This window comes from Hippopotamus amphibius, chromosome 11 (assembly GCF_030028045.1).
Source record: "Hippopotamus amphibius kiboko isolate mHipAmp2 chromosome 11, mHipAmp2.hap2, whole genome shotgun sequence".
NCBI lineage: Eukaryota > Metazoa > Chordata > Mammalia > Artiodactyla > Hippopotamidae > Hippopotamus > Hippopotamus amphibius.
In genome coordinates, this window is record NC_080196.1 from 37,891,606 (window position 1) to 37,907,950 (window position 16,345).

General features: G+C 56.3%; 1 protein-coding gene across 2 annotated transcripts in view; it reads left to right on the forward strand.

The window, feature by feature from the left end:
- The window catches only part of KCNK5 (potassium two pore domain channel subfamily K member 5), a 38,825-nt gene that overhangs the window by 15,640 nt on the left and 6,840 nt on the right, over positions 1–16,345 (forward strand). The window contains exons 1-2 of one of the 2 annotated variants that reach the window (XM_057700643.1): positions 15,722–15,769; positions 16,029–16,140. In XM_057700643.1, the coding sequence (XP_057556626.1) occupies positions 16,107–16,140 (34 nt within the window). In that variant the 5' untranslated portion in view covers positions 15,722–15,769; positions 16,029–16,106. Of the gene's footprint in view, positions 1–15,721; positions 15,770–16,028; positions 16,141–16,345 lie in introns of those variants that run through there. The other variant, XM_057700642.1, reaches the window with a different exon arrangement.

Below are 16,345 nucleotides of genomic sequence, written 5' to 3' on the forward strand. Positions count from 1 at the left end.
TGGTTTTAATGGGTGTATTCTGAGAGCTAGTATCACTTTTGAAATTGCTAAACAATGTGTTATTTTTTTTTCAGTCTAGCTGCCACCGGGGTGACTTCCTGGGCGGCAGTGCTGTTGAACACTTGGAGGGGAAGTGTCTCAAAAACGGGGGAAACCAGGTGGGCTTTCGGTCTGCAGACCAAGAAGTTTGAGATTGAACATTATCTGATAGCCACCAAGAAGAGAGTGTTTTCCCTGGGAGAAGCCTGGCAGAGCTGTGGGAGTCCCAGGGGCTGTCCTCAGTGCTGGGGGTCAGTGTTCCCTACAAGGGAGGGGGTCCTTCAGGGGCCCATGGGCAAATATTGTCTTGGCCTCTGTGTGCATCCACCTCTTCCAGTTCCTGTGGGGGCCCAAGAGGACTTTGCCTTCCTTACCTTTTAGATTCACAAAAAACGCAGGCACAGGAAAGATTTGGGACAGCCCAGGACCATGCATGTAATTCAGAGTCAAGGGCATGCTGCAGACTGCGGCCCCAGGCTTGGGTGAACCCCGGGGGTCCGGGGGAAGGCAGACCCTGCCTAGGTAGGATGTGTTGGTGTTTGACCACATCAGGATAGTAATTACCACCCACAGGTTGCTAGTTAATTTTGTTTTAACATGATATTACTAACTATTGTGGCTGTTTAATTTTTAATTAAAATTAATAAAATTTGAATTTCGTCCCTCCGTCACACTGGCCACAGTCCAAGGGCTCAGGAGCCACATAAGGCTACTCAGATGGAGTGTTCCATCTGCACAGAGAGTTCTCTTGGGCAGTGCTAGAATGCCCATGGAATCTGTTGAGGTTCCTTAAGGGCACACTGGCTTCTCTTGGTGTCTAGTTAAATTCCATCCTGCTCTGGGTGGGTGAGGGCAGAGCTGACCGGCAGTCCTGGAATGGAGAGGGTGAGGTGCCGAGAACCCACAGAAGGAGGGGGTTGCCCCATCCCACCCACCGGGAAACTTGCAAGCTCCTCTGAGGTGAGCATCCCCGCTAGTCTGGTTCACAGAAAGCGCACGTTTGCCAGGGTCTGTTGACTGCCCTGCCCGCTCCGTCCCATCAGGCTCAGATGAGTGTGTACTTGGCAAGGACTGTCCTGGCCTCAGCTTGGCTTGTCTGCTGCTTTCTTATGCTGTCTTCCTCTGTCGTGTAACTCCTCCCGTCTGCCTGCCTCTCTCTTGTTAGACGCAAGGTCCTCCTGGGCAAGGCCTGTGTCTCGCTCTTCCCTTATTTTGCCCACAGCATCGGGGTACAGGGCCGGTGCTCGGCAGATACTTAAGGAATCATTCGCCCTGACTTTGAGCTGCATAGTGTGAGGAAAGCTTGCCCAGGATTCTGGTCCCATCCTTTCTTGTGTTAGGTTGGGTGGGTGGTTCTGTACGAGGGTTGGGGGCTGGTGTCTGGCCAGATGTGGCAAGTGTATCAGGCAGGAATGGCTCCAAAGGGGAGAATGGCCCAGAGCCTCGAGGTGGGAGGGAAGGTGAAGGGAGCCCTATTCCCATCTTGTCCTCTTGTCACCCTGCTCTTCCTGGGAGGTGACATGTGGGGCAGAGGGCAGGCCATGTTCTGGAAGCCCACTGTGATGTCTCTGGTTTAGCCCTCGGTGGCCCAGGTCAGACAGCCACCCTCCGCAGACGTCAGGGTAAATGGACCTCCCTGGAGAGGCCTGAGAATTGGCCACCCCAGCTGCCACTCAGAGTGTTTCATGGGAAACTGGGTTCTGCAGGGGGACAGGATGCAGCCACTTGAGGAGCAGGTCTCACTGCCCTGCTGACCCTTGCATGACTTGGAAATCTGGTGGCATTTGCTTTCCTGTCTTTGACCCTCCCCTGGCCACACACAATGCACCAGCAGGCTGGGAGAAAGCCTACCCCCAACAGCAGCGGACATTTAGAAACTAGGAGTTCAAAGTCAGGGGGCATCTCCAGCTTTGCCTGTGCACCTGCTTTGTGCTCTTCGCGTTCACATCTGCCAAGCCTTTGGACCCATAACCCTGTAAGTGAATTGGTTGGGAGGCAGCGTTACTCCCATTTGATCAGTAAAGAAACTGAGGTCATGACTTGTAGGGCCAGGGAATAGCTGACATTGCGCAGGCCTGGCCATCAAATGTTCCTGCACGTTCCTAAGAAGCTTGAGGGCTGCCAGAGCCTGGGTGGGTGTTAGGGGGCTGAGCAGGCTTGGAAAATGCTCTTGCTTAAAATTGCAGCCCTGGTGAAGGAGAGGATGTGTGTGTCGAAGGCCTGGTCCCGGTGCTCTGTGCCTCCTGTGTTGCACAGTGGGCTGTCACAGAGTCAGGATTCTCCCGCTGTGCCGTCGGGAGAGTTTCCACTTCCTGTGGCCCAGTCTGTCCCTGGTCCTGGGCCCCTGGTTGGAGAACAGGAGGTTTTCCTAACCGCCACAGCACCCCTTACCTCAGCCCAGCCTCTCTGTGCAAGGAGGGCTGGCTGTACTTTTCCGTACCTTCAGCACAAAACAGCTCTGTGTTGTGCCCCAGTCAGCCAGGGATGGGAGGTGGGCGGGGGACTGTCCCCACAGGGTGGAAAAGCAGAGGCGGCTGTGCCTTTGCACTTTTGTGGCAGTAAAGGCAGGGGTGGCGGAGTGTGTGTGTGTGGGGAGGGGCACACTGGTTGCCTGTGTCAGGCTCTGTTCTTTACCTAGTCTGTTTGGGGGATCCCCTTTGTATCTCACCCCTGTGGTCTCCAAATAGGAGCCTTGGTGGCCTGAGCCCCTGGTGCAACTGGTGTGGCAAGAGGTCTGTGTCCGGCCATCTGGGACTTGGGGAGTCTGCACTTTAGGGCACAACAACCCCCCTTGCATCTGGCCCAGTGATGTTCACAGTCGTCATGGTCTCGACTCTTGTCTCTGGTTGTGACTCAGTTTTCCGGCAGGGAGATTTGATCTGGGACTGAGGGGGCCATTGAGGCAGAAGGCTCCCCACCCTGCAAAGAGTACCATCCACCCCAAAATGCCTATGCCAGCTCGCTGGTCATTTCTTGCACAATTTATTCCAGAGACGGTGCAGACCAGCTGTTGTCTGTCTCCAGCTGGAGACTGAACCAGAGGAAATGGGCTTGGACTGCAGCCGGAGGGATTTAGGTTAGAATCAGACAATAAGGAAGGGTTTTGTGACAGGTGGTTGGCCCTCAGGAAGATGCTGCAGGGGGCTTTGTGGAGAGGGATGGGGTCAGGTCACGCTTGGAGGCAGTGGGGCCGGGTTTGGGAGGGAAGGGGTGGTTTGTAAAAAAAAAAAAAAAAAAACAGGCAGGGAGGGTTACGTCATAGGTGGGGAGAGACTGCTGTCACCCCTCTCGTGCAGGATTAATACCACTGCCTGAAATCCCTCTGGCCTTTTTTTTTTTTCTTTTCCCCATTAGTGAAGAGGTTTACAGTTTAACCATCTGATCATCGTAAACAAATTATAATAAATGGGTAGACTTAATAATCCTTTATCATCAGAACCCTAGCCTTCAAGGATGGGCAGTTACTTATTACCTGGAGCTGCCGGCCACAGGTGAAGGGAGAGAGGAAGGAGGAGGGAGCAGGTGGGGAGGCTTGCCCTCTTGGGGCCCCTGGGTGAGGAGAGTTTGCCGGTGGTCCGGGGTCAGTCCTCTGCAGGGTAAGGGGTGAGGGTGTCAGCCATACCCTTCTCCCAAGGGCATGGGTGTACCCGGGTGGGATGAATATGGTGGGGCTGGGGGAAGCTTTCATCCCATGGAGGGGGGAGTCTGGGGGTGTCAGTTGTGGGGGAGCCTTGTCCTCAGGATCCCAGCCAGGGGGCCCGGGGCAGGGGGCTGTGTCCAGAGGAACAGGACTGGCAGCCCCCAGGGCTCAGGAGAGCTTTGTTTTTCCCCACTGCTGGAGGAGCCACAGAGCAGCGGCATGCGCGGGGGACCTGTGGTCCTCCACCCTGACAACCCTCCAGGGCCCCCACCCCTCCCTGCCTGCTGGCCTCCTTCCTCAGGAATCCTGATGGTTCCAGAGTCTGCCGTGCAGCTGACTCACCAGGGCTAGGACCTCTGGGGGCTCTGGCCTTGCAAACAGGTGTGGTGGGGTAGGTGACGGAAGGGCACTGGGCAGAGAAACACAAAGCCATCACCCCTGGCCAGCCACACCTGCCAGGACTACCCACCTTATCCAGCCAGAATCCGTCTTCAATACAGCCCCAGGACCCGCCTTCGTGTCCTGGAAGGCGTGGTTGTGGAAGGCATACATCTCGGAGACTGAGTCGTTCGTTTGGCGTTGAGTCCCTGCGAGTGCCAGGTTCTGTTCCGGGAACGAGGGATGAGTGAAATCTCTGCCTTCAGAGCTCGTAGTCTATGGGCCAGATACCAGATACCGCATAGAATGTCATGGGGCAATAAGTGCTGTCCCAAGTCCTGATCTTCCAGGTGGTGGTCGCCAGGAAGGAGGGTGTTGAGGTGACAACTGGCCAGCTCCGTGTCCACAGCTCTGGAGGCCCTGTGCCCCAGGAACATACCCTTGGAACGGAGGTGGCCTCCCCCACCCCCGTGTGCGTCCCAGTTTACTTTTCTACCAGGTGTACACCCTGTATGCCAAGCTGTGCCTTGTTTCACATAATCTGCACTCCAACCCAAGGGAATCTTGGTACCCCACTTTCCAGAGATGGAAAGAGAAGCTCAGCTTGGTGAGAGGACGTGCCCCAGGTGACCCGCTCGTGGGCGATGGAGCCAGGAGTTGAACCCACGTGTGTCTACCCCAAAGCCCAGGCCTTCTCCCCGCTCTGCCCCCGTGCCACCTGCAGAGGGTTCCACACTTGATGTGTGTGATTTTGCAGTGGACTGGCCTTCCCAGCCTCTGTTGCCCAGGCTAACATGCGGACGGGGGCTCTGGAGGACGGGAAGCAAGCTGGCACAGGGTGGGGCCACTGAGCTGCTGTGAACCAGCTCTCCTTCGGGTCATCAGCCCCGGATGGGGAGATGACAAGTCAGCAGTTCCTGCGGCCTCCTTTATGGCCTGCTTGAGGGCTGTTTTTAGAAACCCTGCGGGGCTGGTGACTTCCCGTGTTTGCTCCTTCCACCCCACTGCCAGGTTGGGATAAACCTAAGGCATCTCTGGGGAGAAGGGGGAGCACAAGCACAGGCCCATCCGAAATAATCTCAGGATTAGATGCATGGGTATAACTGCACACCCTTTCATAGCTCTCCATCACCTGCTACCCATATCTGCCTCTCTCCTGTCACTCATCTTCCCTGCTCCACTTTGGTGGGAATTTCTGAGCCTGGTCCCAGGAGGGGGTTTGGGTGGCCTACGTGTTTGGTGGAAGGGGCCCTCAGCTGAGAGTCAGGGGGCATCCGGCTGGTTCTTCTCTGTGCTTTGTCATTGGCTCACTGTGTGAGCTCTTCTGTGTCACTAGCCCTCTCTGATCAGTTTCCCCAGCTACAAAATGGGAATAACAATATCCATTTTGCTTGCCTTGCCCACAGGGTCTTGAGTCTCAAGTGAAATTAGGGCCAGAGGAGTCGTAGGTATGAAAGGTGCCTGATGAATGGGGTTTTGGCTGGGAGAAGGGAGATGCTGGCTTTGCCCTCCTCAGCCTTGTTGCAGATGAGTTGAATGGGGCCCAGAGAGGTTTGCCAGCTTGCCTGGAAAGGACAAGCTGGGAGCCGAATCCCCTGCAGAGACCTCTCACTCCCTAGTGACCCAAGCCCCTATGCGAAAGGAGAAGGTAATCTGCACACCTGGCATGTTCAGGGGGTCCTGGCTGAGTAATTTCCTGCCCCCAAGTTGTTGACTCACTAGCTGCGAGAGGTCTCTTGACATCAAAGTAGAAAGATGTCAGACACTCCCAGGATCTGGGTTCTCGGGACAGGGAAGGGGCCAGGTCATGAATCCAGGCCGAGCATCCCAGATAGGGAAGAGATACCAGCACAAGGCTGTGGGCCAGGCCACAGCCACCCAGAGCGGGCAGTGGTTGTAAATTAGGGTAGAGAAGCTGCAGGTGGATGAAGGGTGTCCCTCTTGTCATTGAAGCCTCACTGGACATTTCACCTGCCCCAAGTGCTTCAGAAGATGAGGCAGGGAGTGGATTTTGAGAACATGGCTCCGGGGGGTCATCTTGTGTGTGTGTTTGGGTGGGAGGGGGCTCTTTCCTTCCTGCTCTCCAGGGCCGGCCCTCAGGCAGCAGGGCTGTGGGACTGGGACTGGGCCCTTGAGGTCCCCTGTGGCCACATGCACAGGGATTTCCAGTCTCACTCAACAGCTCAGCCCTCCAGGTGCCTGAGAACACGTGCTGACTCCCATCCTGAGCTCAGACCCCAGCAGCCCTTGTCTGTTTGCTTTAGCCAAACCCGCAACCGGCCGGGGCAGCTAGTCCCTGCAGTTCTCCGCCCTGGCCTCAGCTCTCCTGGGAGGGGCTGCCGCAGGGCGGAGTGGGGGGGGCGTGGGGGTTACCGTCCCAGCCTGAGAACAATGGGGGCAGGGTCACCTACCTTGTTTTCATTGTCCCTCCTGAGTGCAGGCAGGGCTCCCGGGCCTGAGAAAGTCGGAAACCCAGAGGTTTCTGCTGAAAACGCGCTCACCTCTGGCACGGGCTTTCCCCGTGAGCGAGTGTGAGACCTCGCAGCGCCTCTGAGCTCTGCAAAGGCTGCTGAGAGATGGCCCAGGAGGGGAAGCCCAAGGGTGGGTGGACAGGAGGGCAGTCATCCATCCACGGCTGCCGTGCTGACCCCAGGGGCGGGGCTAGACTAGGCCTTCCCTGTAACAAGGAGCGAGGGTGGTTTGGGTGTAGGGCAGCGGTTCTGAAACCGGCTGTACATGATATTAGAGTCACCTGGGGCAGCTTTTAAGCATCCGAGTTCCCAGTCCACACCCCAGGCCATTTCTGTCTGAATTGCTGGGGGTAGGACCCAGGCATGAGTATTTCCCCAAGCTCCCCGATCCCCCCTCTGCCCCCGGGTGATCTCCACGTGAAGCCAGGTTAAGAAGCAGGATTGAAACGACCCCTCAAGTGTGCTTGGAGGGTGGGGGTGGGATACCACGTTCCACCTTGCCCGACGAGCGTGTGTGGGTTTCTGGGGTTGGGGAGGGGGATGGTATCTTGTACACAGGGGCATCCTCTGGCTGGCTGCCTCCTCCCTGGGCTGTGGGAGGGCAGCCTGGCCAGCACCAGGCACGTTGCTTCAGGGACCAAGGCACAGTGAGGCTCCTTCCTCATCCTGCAGGGAGATCTGGGGGGAATGAGGACTAGGGCTCGCTTCTGACTCGGGCAGCCTGGCTTGCTGGGGGCTCAGGAGGAACTGGAGCCGGAGCTGGTCCTGAGAATGAAAATGTGTTTTCTCAAATGTGCTGTGGATTTTCTAGGGGCTTGGGAGGTGCTGAACGGGGCCCAGAAGCTGTGGTTCTAGGCAGAGGAAAATGTGAATTGTAGAGAAGTGTCACCTGCCCAGGCAGGGGGACCCCTGTAGTCATAGGCCAACCTCCTCATTTTACAGAGAAGGCAAATGGGCAGAGGTCAAGGGAAACTGGAGAGTCTCAGCAAGTGACCTGAGCTGAACCGGGGTCTTCAGACCGACCCGACATTGACTTCCTAGTGTAACAACCAAGTCTCCAATTTGTCTTTCCTTTCTGCTAAAAACATTATAAATATCCGGGTAGGCATTGGAGCAAGACTGAAAATGCAGAGAAGCAGAACAGAAGTCTACAAAGTCCACATTGCAAGAGCCTAGGTCTGGTCTTAACTGAGGTGAGGTGTGGCCCTGCCCCCAAGTCCCTGCACCTGCCCCGCAGACGTCCGCTCCCCGCCTGGGAGAGACCGGACCCTGATGAGCCGGGCCTCCAGCTGGGGCAGGTGTCAGGGTGGTGCCATTGGGCCCTCGCCAGGGCCCTGCTCGTAAACTGGACCTGCCCTCCGAGCCACACCTGGTCACCTGGGCTGCGGGGAGGAGGCCGGGGGGGAATACCAGGCATGCCTTCTCCCTGCCTGAGCGTCCTCCCTCCTGGACAGGAAACTGGAAGGCTGAGCCCAGCACCCACACCCCCACTTAGGCAGCCGGTGAGGGGATGAATCACCTGTGGAGCTTGTTAACCGCTCGGCACCCAGGTCGACGGCACAGGATACCTGTGAATGTATTTATTTAAACTCCCAGGTGGTTCCACTGGGCAGGCGGGAACAAGAGCCCCTGCCTCAGGGGCTGGGTGGTACCTAAGGCCTCTGAACCTCAGTTTAGCATCTGGAAACAATTCCAGGGCCCTGCCCCCACCCCAATTCAGGAAGGTTTGGAAAGCTGAGTCCGCGGGAGAGGGAGAGGGAGAGGCGTGAAGATAACTGAGGGCTGAGATAACAGTCTTCAGTCCTCTAATTTGTCTCCGGAGTGAGCGGTAACAGGTGCTAACCTTCTCACCAAGGTGCTTCGGGTCTGCCATCGAAAGACAGTCAGGGAGGGCTGGCCGAGCCGCTGGACAAGTGAGCGCTACCCACGAGCCCCCCCCCGCCTCCCTGCTCCCACTCCTCACACTGCTGCAGGAAGCCCCAGTACGTGGAATCGGGGTCCTCCCCTGCCCCCTTTTATCTGTTCATGAGTTCGTGGTGTTAAAGAAGGTGAAAAACATTGTTCTGAACAAGCCCAAACTCTCAATATATTTGCCTGAGAAGTGTCTGTGATAGGTGTACTAATCTCACTTCTGTCTGTGCTGTTCAGAAGCGCCCCCACTCCCTTGGCCCCCTACCCTGAGGAGCTTCTTTGTTAGATAATTTTTTTTATTATTAATTTTTGGCCGCACTGCACTACATATGGGATCTTAGTTCCCCAATCAGGGATTGAACCCCGTGCCCCCTGCGTTGGAAGGCGGAGTCTTAACCACTGGACCACCAGGGAAGTCCTCTTTGTTAGAGGACAGAGGGATGTACAGACAGACCTGGACACACAGGAAGAGCCCAGCCCAGAGACCAGGGGGCGGGTGGGCATTTGGCTGCCTTGTGAAGCTTGGGGCAGCTGGGTCGGGGCTTTAGGACCGGGTTCAGAGAAGCCACCACGCCTGGTCTCAGCCGCACCTGGCAAGCGCAGTGTGGAGAGCAGCGTGTGGCCTTTCTCCCTCCACAGCCTGCCTGCCGTGCTTGGCTCTGCGGGAAACCGGCCAGGGTGGCTGGGGGAGCCTCTGCGGGGCAGAGGTCCAGAGAGATGGGCCTTCTGAGGGATGGGGCGGCACGTCCTGGGCGTGCCTCTGTTCCTTGCCTCTGCTGCCTCGGGGGGGAGCCTTAACACACACCCCAACCCTCAAGCCCCCCGACTCCCACTGTCCGGGGGCCCAGGAGCACCTGCCTGCTGAGCCTCGGTGTCCCTGTTCTCACCCAGGCCCGTCCTCCAGGTGCAGAGAAGTAAACCCTCGCCCTTTGATTTACCTCTGGGGACACGCGGTCTTCCCCCTCCACGGGTGTCAGGTCACTGCTGGGTGTGGTTTTCTGAAGGACACACGTACGAGTAGTCGTGACACTGACTGCAGGTACGTTCATTCAGTGCTTCCAGTGTCCTAGGTACTGTTCATATGTTTGGGGTAGGTGCTCTTTTTGGCAGATGGAGAAACTAAGGCTGATAGGCTGTTATTTACCCAGAGACTTGGTGCTAGTAACTGAGAGAGGATCCCCTCCCCCCACTTCCCCAAGTCACAGCCAGGTGAGCCCCACATTTCCACGAGCTTCTGCCCAGGAGAGGGTCGGGTCTGGTTCCAGAGAGAGCCCTGCCACCCCCCTTCACATTCCTTTTCCTGCTGTCCGCACATCCACTGCCCCCTAGGAGAGTTTCCGGAGGGGCAAGGCCTCCCCTTCCTGCAGGAAGGGCAGTCCTTCCAGTCACCCCAGGGACTCTCCCAGCCCCGCTGCCACCCTCTCTGCCCTCTTGGACGAGGGGGCTTTTGTTTGCCTCCCTCACCTCGCCCCTTCCCAGCCCCCGACCCCCAGGACCTTCAGCTCCCTGCCTTCCATTCTTAAAGCCTGGTAACCACCCCGCTGCCTCCACCCCTGACACCAGTTGGGGCTGCACCCATCCCCCGACCCCGCCAGCCCCTCTCCTACTGGGGTCTGACTCTGCTTCCCGCCCTCCTGCTGGATAAAGCCCTGCCCCTTGTTGCTGGTGAGTTTTTTAAATCCACCTGCAGGATAATGCTGGCAAAGTGTTGAAGGAAGGATGTGATAGGGTGAGGCAGTCAAGGTCAGAGAAGATACCCTCATTTGTTCAAGTTCAATTCCTCACTTAATTTAACAAATATTTGTTGAGCACCTACCATGTGCCAGGCAGTATCCTTGGCACTGGGGATACTGCAGAGAAAAGTCCTGCCCTCACGGAGCTTACCTTCCAGGGGAGTCTCTGCATTCCCACGGATGTTTGCCTGGTTATATTCTAGGGACCCGGCTGCACTCCTGCAGCTGAGAAGCCCACCCTGCACCCCCGTCCCCTCTCCCCAGCTGTGGACAGCACGGGGGTTAAGAGCCAGGTTGCCTGGGCTCACACTCCGGCTCCACCACTGCCTAGCAAGTTACTTAGCCTCTGTGCCTCATTTTCTTCAGCTGTAAATGGAGGTAAGAGTACCTACATTACAAGGTTGTAAAGACTCAACAAGCTGAGTAATTTAAAGTGCTTTGATTGGTGCTTGTCATAAAATAAGCACTCAAATATCAGCTACTATTCAAATATGAGCTATCATAATCTATGAAATAAGGAGTAATCAACCATGCCCTGCCCACCTCCCAAGGTGGCTGGGAGGGCCAGGTGAGAGGGATGGTAAACATTCTTTCTACTCTGCCAAGCACTGCACACACGTGACCCTGGCCGCCTTCTCCTTCCAGGCCAGAGGGACCAAGTGAGTGGAGGCAGAATGAATTAGGGTTGGATGCAGCCACGGATGGTGAGGGATGTCCGCTTGTGTACCTTGATGCACCGTGGGTCCAGTGGAGGCTGGCACCCAGGGGCATCCTTGAGGCCAGTCCTACACGGCAGGAAGGGCTCTATGATCCAAGTGTGAGGTGTGCCGCAGGAGCTGGAGGCAGGGCGGGGGGTGGCGCTGTGGGTGCCCCTTAGCTGCTGTCCACATGCGGGCTGCCCCCTGGGCTTGTTTCTCCCACTGGCCTGATGAAGGGCAAGACCTGACCTCGGCCCCACTGCCTGTATCTGCAGGTGGCACCAGGTATGGGATGTGCCCTGTCTGGAACTTGGCAGAATGAGTCTCCAGGATGGGGAGGCCTGGCAGCTGCCTCTGCACAGGAAACCCCGGATCCCTGGGGGATGAGGCGCTGTGGGGAACCCAGGCTTCGTGGACAGGGAGATTTTGGGAGGGCGGGGTCAGGGCGGCATGTTGCCTGAAGCCACGGGCAGGGGCAGGAATGTCTCCTCCCTCCTCCTGGAGGACTCAGGTCCTAGTGGATGGGCTGCTTTTAGGGCCCTGTTTTTCCAGGTGGTGTGAAGGGGTGGAGGTACACACTGGCCTCCTTCCTGTGGCCTGTGTGGGACGGGGGTGGGGTAACAGCAGCCAGGCCCCAGGCGGGGCGGGCTCCCCTCCTGGCTTCCTCGCTTTCAGCATCCTGACCTTCGGCTACTTACCTAACCTCTCAGCCTTAAATCCTCGTTTGCAAAATGGAAAAAATTATGGTGTCTTCCCAGCAGGATTCTTTCCTCATGAAATGAGCTGAAGGCACATAAAGTGCTCAGCACATTTGGTGCATAGTAACCTCTCCATAAATCACAGCCACTTTATTATGAGGGTGACAGGCGGGGAGGGGAGCTCTATTCCATCCTCAAACCAGGGCCAGGCCTGGGCTGTGTGCGGGATCCCCCTCTCCCGTCACTCTCTAGGGTTATGTGGAAAATGAAAATATTTGTCCTGTGTGAATTTGGAAGCCAAGTTAAAGAATCTTGTGGGGGAACAGGGGCCGCCTCCTCCTGAGAAAGCTGTTTCTCTAACCCCGGGGGACGGGATGCTGTGTCTGATGGCTCCCCCTGGCTCAGGGATGACCTCAGTCCCGGGTCAGCCCCTCTGTGCTGGGAGACCTCCCCCACCCCCGGCCGGCAGGACCCTGATCCTGATCCTGACCACAACCAGTGAGGTGCTGTGGAGCCCCAGCAACACGGGGTGTGGGAGCAGGGAGCAGGCAGCCCAAGTTCACGTCCGGACTGCTGCTCCCCAAGCCTCGTGTTCCTCATCTGTCAAGTGATGCCTGGCAGAATCGGAGGAAGAGCCAGTTCGGGAATACATATAAAAGCCCCAGCAAGAGGCATCTAATACACAGCAGGGCTAACGTCATGCCTCTCTCCCCTGTGTGGGGATGGAGCCAAGCCGATTCCCAGGCCGGGTGCTTGGGACCCGTGGGCAGAGAGGAGGTAAGAACAGGGATGCTGGGAGCATCCAGAGGCAAGGAGAGCAGTGCAGGCAGGGAGGAGGGGGGCCGGGCTGACTTGCAGGGGACAGTCTAGAACCTGGCCCACTTCTGCCAGGTAGCCTCTCAGCCTCAGTCTCCTGACCTGACCAGTGGACATAACTGCTGCCACTGGACTGATGTAAGGGCAAGTGGTGCTTCTGGCCCGGGGGGGCTTAGGGCTCTTCAGAATGCCCCCTTTGCCTGCTGCTCTCTGGGTGACCATGGTGAGATAATGGGGGTCAAGGGGACAGCGTGTGGGGCTGTGGCTGCCTGATGACCCCAGGCGGAGGCTGTCTGCAGGCTGTGTCCCAAAGGACACACCATCAGTGGGGTGAAGAGCAGGAAGCCCGCTTTTCCGCTGCAGAGCTCCCAACCTTAACGCTCTCTTCCGTTACCCCGTTTTGCCAGCTCTTACGTTTGAATGAGACATTAGCACTAAGTGGTCGCCAGGTCACAGATCGCCTTTTCGGCAAGCCGTTGTTGCTCAGCAGCAGCAGTGTGGGCACAGCGGCTGGGGCTGTCCTGTGTGCTGCAGGGCATCTCGCCTCTCTGGTCCCTGCCTGCTCCATGCCAGCAGCACCCCCGGCAGCCACCGTAGTAGATGTGTGGGAGGACAGGGATCTCGTCCTTTCACTGCTCTCTCCCTGGTGCCCGGAGCAGTGCCTGGCACGTACGAGGCGTCCTCTCAGGCAGCATTTCCAAACACTTCTAGAGGGCACGACCACCCCAGCTGAGAACCCCTGTTCCAGTCACACCTGCAGCATCCCTGATGTGCGCTGGGCTCCCTGGATCGAAACACTTTCCATTATCGGAAATGATGACCGTGAAGGGCAGTCCACTCTCAGGTGGCTCGTTATCCAAAAAAGCCACCCTTGTCCCCTCTGGGACCTTGGCCTGTTGGTTAACGTATCATGAAGTCTGACACACAAGAATGCAACAGAGTGCCCCACGTGTGGCCTGACCTGCAGAGGACAGTGGGCTCGTTGCCTCCCAGCCCTGAAGAGAGAAAATATTGACACTGCCTGAGATTGTATTTACTTTTCTTTTGGCAGCCACACCATTGTTTGTTGGTTTGTGGTCAGCTGAAACCCAAGGACTGTCCCTTCGACCCTGTGCGGGTCAGTCTCTTCTGACCCAAAGTGTAAGACATGAAAAATTTAAAAGACAGCCATGTCTTGTAAGTTTGGGCCCATTTTTCCAGTCCAGATGATTCTGAGTCCCAAACTGCCATTGCAGTGTGTTAGCTATCTTCCCATCTCAGCCTTGTCCCGGTTTTGCATCCTTTGCAGATTAAACTGGTCAGCCATCTATGTCCTTACTGTGTTGTGGATTAAAAGATTGAAGAGGCCTGGCCTTTGGCATGATAATGGAGACATGGAGACCTCGGGCCAGGCTGATAATGATCAGTGCTTCTTGGGGTTGTTTATCTGCCTTTGCACGGACCCGGATTAATCCCAGCTCCTCCCTACATTTCTGTCTTGTCCACCTGCATATCTCCCATGCCCATCTGTTCAGCTGCCTTGCTGCTATCCAGACTGACTGCATTCCACCGAACTTCCAGGCTTTGCAGCCTCTTTGGAGGGGGAGATGCACTTAGCTGGGCATGACTTGCTGCTCTGGCGAGCCTGTGCTAGTAGCTTCCAATACCCACCACTTCCTCTTTGAATACGCAAAACGATTTGCTGTCTCCAAAAAAGAGTCAGCAAGAGTTCAGGTTTGAGTTTCTAGAATCCACCTTTTTTGTTCATGGGGGTGGGGGTGGGGGTGGGGGCGGGTGGGCGGGCAACTTGTTTTCTGACATCTTTCCCGTTCCTCCAAGATTCCACGGGGGTGACCGACCAGGGGCGGTGCCCCAGTGCCGTGATCTACTCGTCAGTTGTCATCTGTCTTAGGCTGCGCTTCCTGACAATGCTGCTCTAACCACCCCACCCCCCCATCCCCACCCCCACCCCCACCCCACTGAAGATGGATATCTGAGATAACAAAGGCTGCGGCCGGCCGAAGGGGGCCGTGCAGTTCTGCTTTCCCTGCCATCTGTTTAACATTAACTCGCAGGGCCCTGGGACTTTTCATTCTCCTGCTTCGAACATGCAGTTCATGGTTTAGAAAACCTTTTGGGCGGACCTTCCACAGGATAGACCTGTTGACCTGTTCGTATCTTAATGTCCTGGTGCTTTCGTGTGTAAGTGGCCTGGCCGGCGTGGCGGCCCACTCCAAGGGCAGGTGGAGGCAACCATCCCCGCTTCCCACTTTGCAGAGATGCTCAGTAAATAGCGTGGGGATGGCAGGGCAGGGAGCCCTGTGGTTTGACGGCCTGTCAGATGAGCATGTCATCATGGAAAATTCTTTACAGAGTCTGCAGATCCGTTTACACAGGCCTGCCGCGCGCTGTAAACTGCACATTCTTTCAGGACAACCCACCCTTCCCTCTTTTCTCACCAAACTTCAGTTGTGCCGCTTGGAGAACTCTGGTTTTTCTGTCTCCCTCCTGCTTCCATCTTTCACTCCTTTGTCTTTCGTCAATCCTAGGCTTGATTTTTAAAAGAGGGAATTTGGCTGAGTTTCTGGTTTCTGGGCTGGATGGTCCATCCTGGGGCTCTCCTTGGGGGCAGGGCCAGGACCCCAGATTGAGAGTCGGTCCTGGCCTCTCCTTGGGAGCCACCTTCTGAGGTCCGGGCCCTGCCGGTTGAGGAGTAAGGGGGAGGCAGCATTGAAGGAGGGGGTGCAGGCAGGGTCGGTCCGGGGAACAGGTTTGGCAGCTGTCCATGTTTCTGGAACAGTCAAGGAAGGCCTGTCCCGGGGCCTCCCAGTGGACTTCCCCAGGTGGCCTCTCACCTGCTGCCCGCAGTTGCCAGGATCTCCATGGGAACTGATAGCATGATTTTGAGTCACCCTGAAAAGTACACACCGCCTTCTGATGACCCGTCCTGGCCCAAACCTTGAAGTTACTCAGCTCATGGCAGAGAGAAAGGGATCCAGAGAGGGGAGGGAAGGGGGAGCTTGTAAGGGGAGAGGATAGAGTCCCAGGCATGGGAGGAAGGAGGCCAGCTGATGTGTCTGCCCTCGGAGGACAGATTCAAGAGCTTACTGAGCTGACCTTAGCAAGTGTCCTGACAGTGAGGGTGAAAGGCATGTGAGGGGGTCCCTCCCAGGCCAGCCCTGCAGTAGAACACTTCTCTGGAGGTCCTTCTGTCTGTCTGCATCACATCTGCCTTCTTTCAGAGGAAGGATAGTCTGTCGCGGTTCTCAAAGTGTGGCTCCTGAACCATAACATCAACGTCACCTGGAAACTTGTTAGAGATGCACATTCTCTGACTCCTTCCCAGACCTGCCGCACCAAATTCTGGAGGTTGGACCCAACAGGCTGTATTTAACAAGTTCTCCAGGTGATTCTAATACGTTTGAGAGGCACTGGCTCAGTAAGAGAAGGGACTTTGGAGCCAGGTTGCGTGGGTTCATATTACGAGCTGTGTGACCTTGGGCAAATCGTTTAACCTCTCTGATCCTCTATAAAGTGTTTCATCTCCTATAAATTGAAGACAATAGCTGCCACTTTGTTATTGTGACGATTAAATAAGAATGCTTATAAGGAGGTTGATAAAGTGCTGACCTCCTCTCTGACCTTCATCGTGTCTCTCTTTTTAGATAGTATCTGATGCTGCAGGACAGGGTGTGGCCATCACCGGGAACCAGACTTTCAACAACTGGAACTGGCCCAACGCAATGATTTTTGCAGCTACAGTCATCACCACCATCGGTAAGTCTTCTGGGACCTGCAGGGTACCCACTTCCATGCCCTAGCTCCCCAGAACCTTTTAAGAGTCCAGCTCTGGTCACATAGCCTTGTCAAGGTTAAAATCAGGCCAGTTGCACTCTGTCCTTTTGACACGTCCCTGGAGATTTAGTAAGTTCTTGGTGATTGGCTACGCTAAGGAGGCTGTTTCCCAGAAGTCCTGACATGG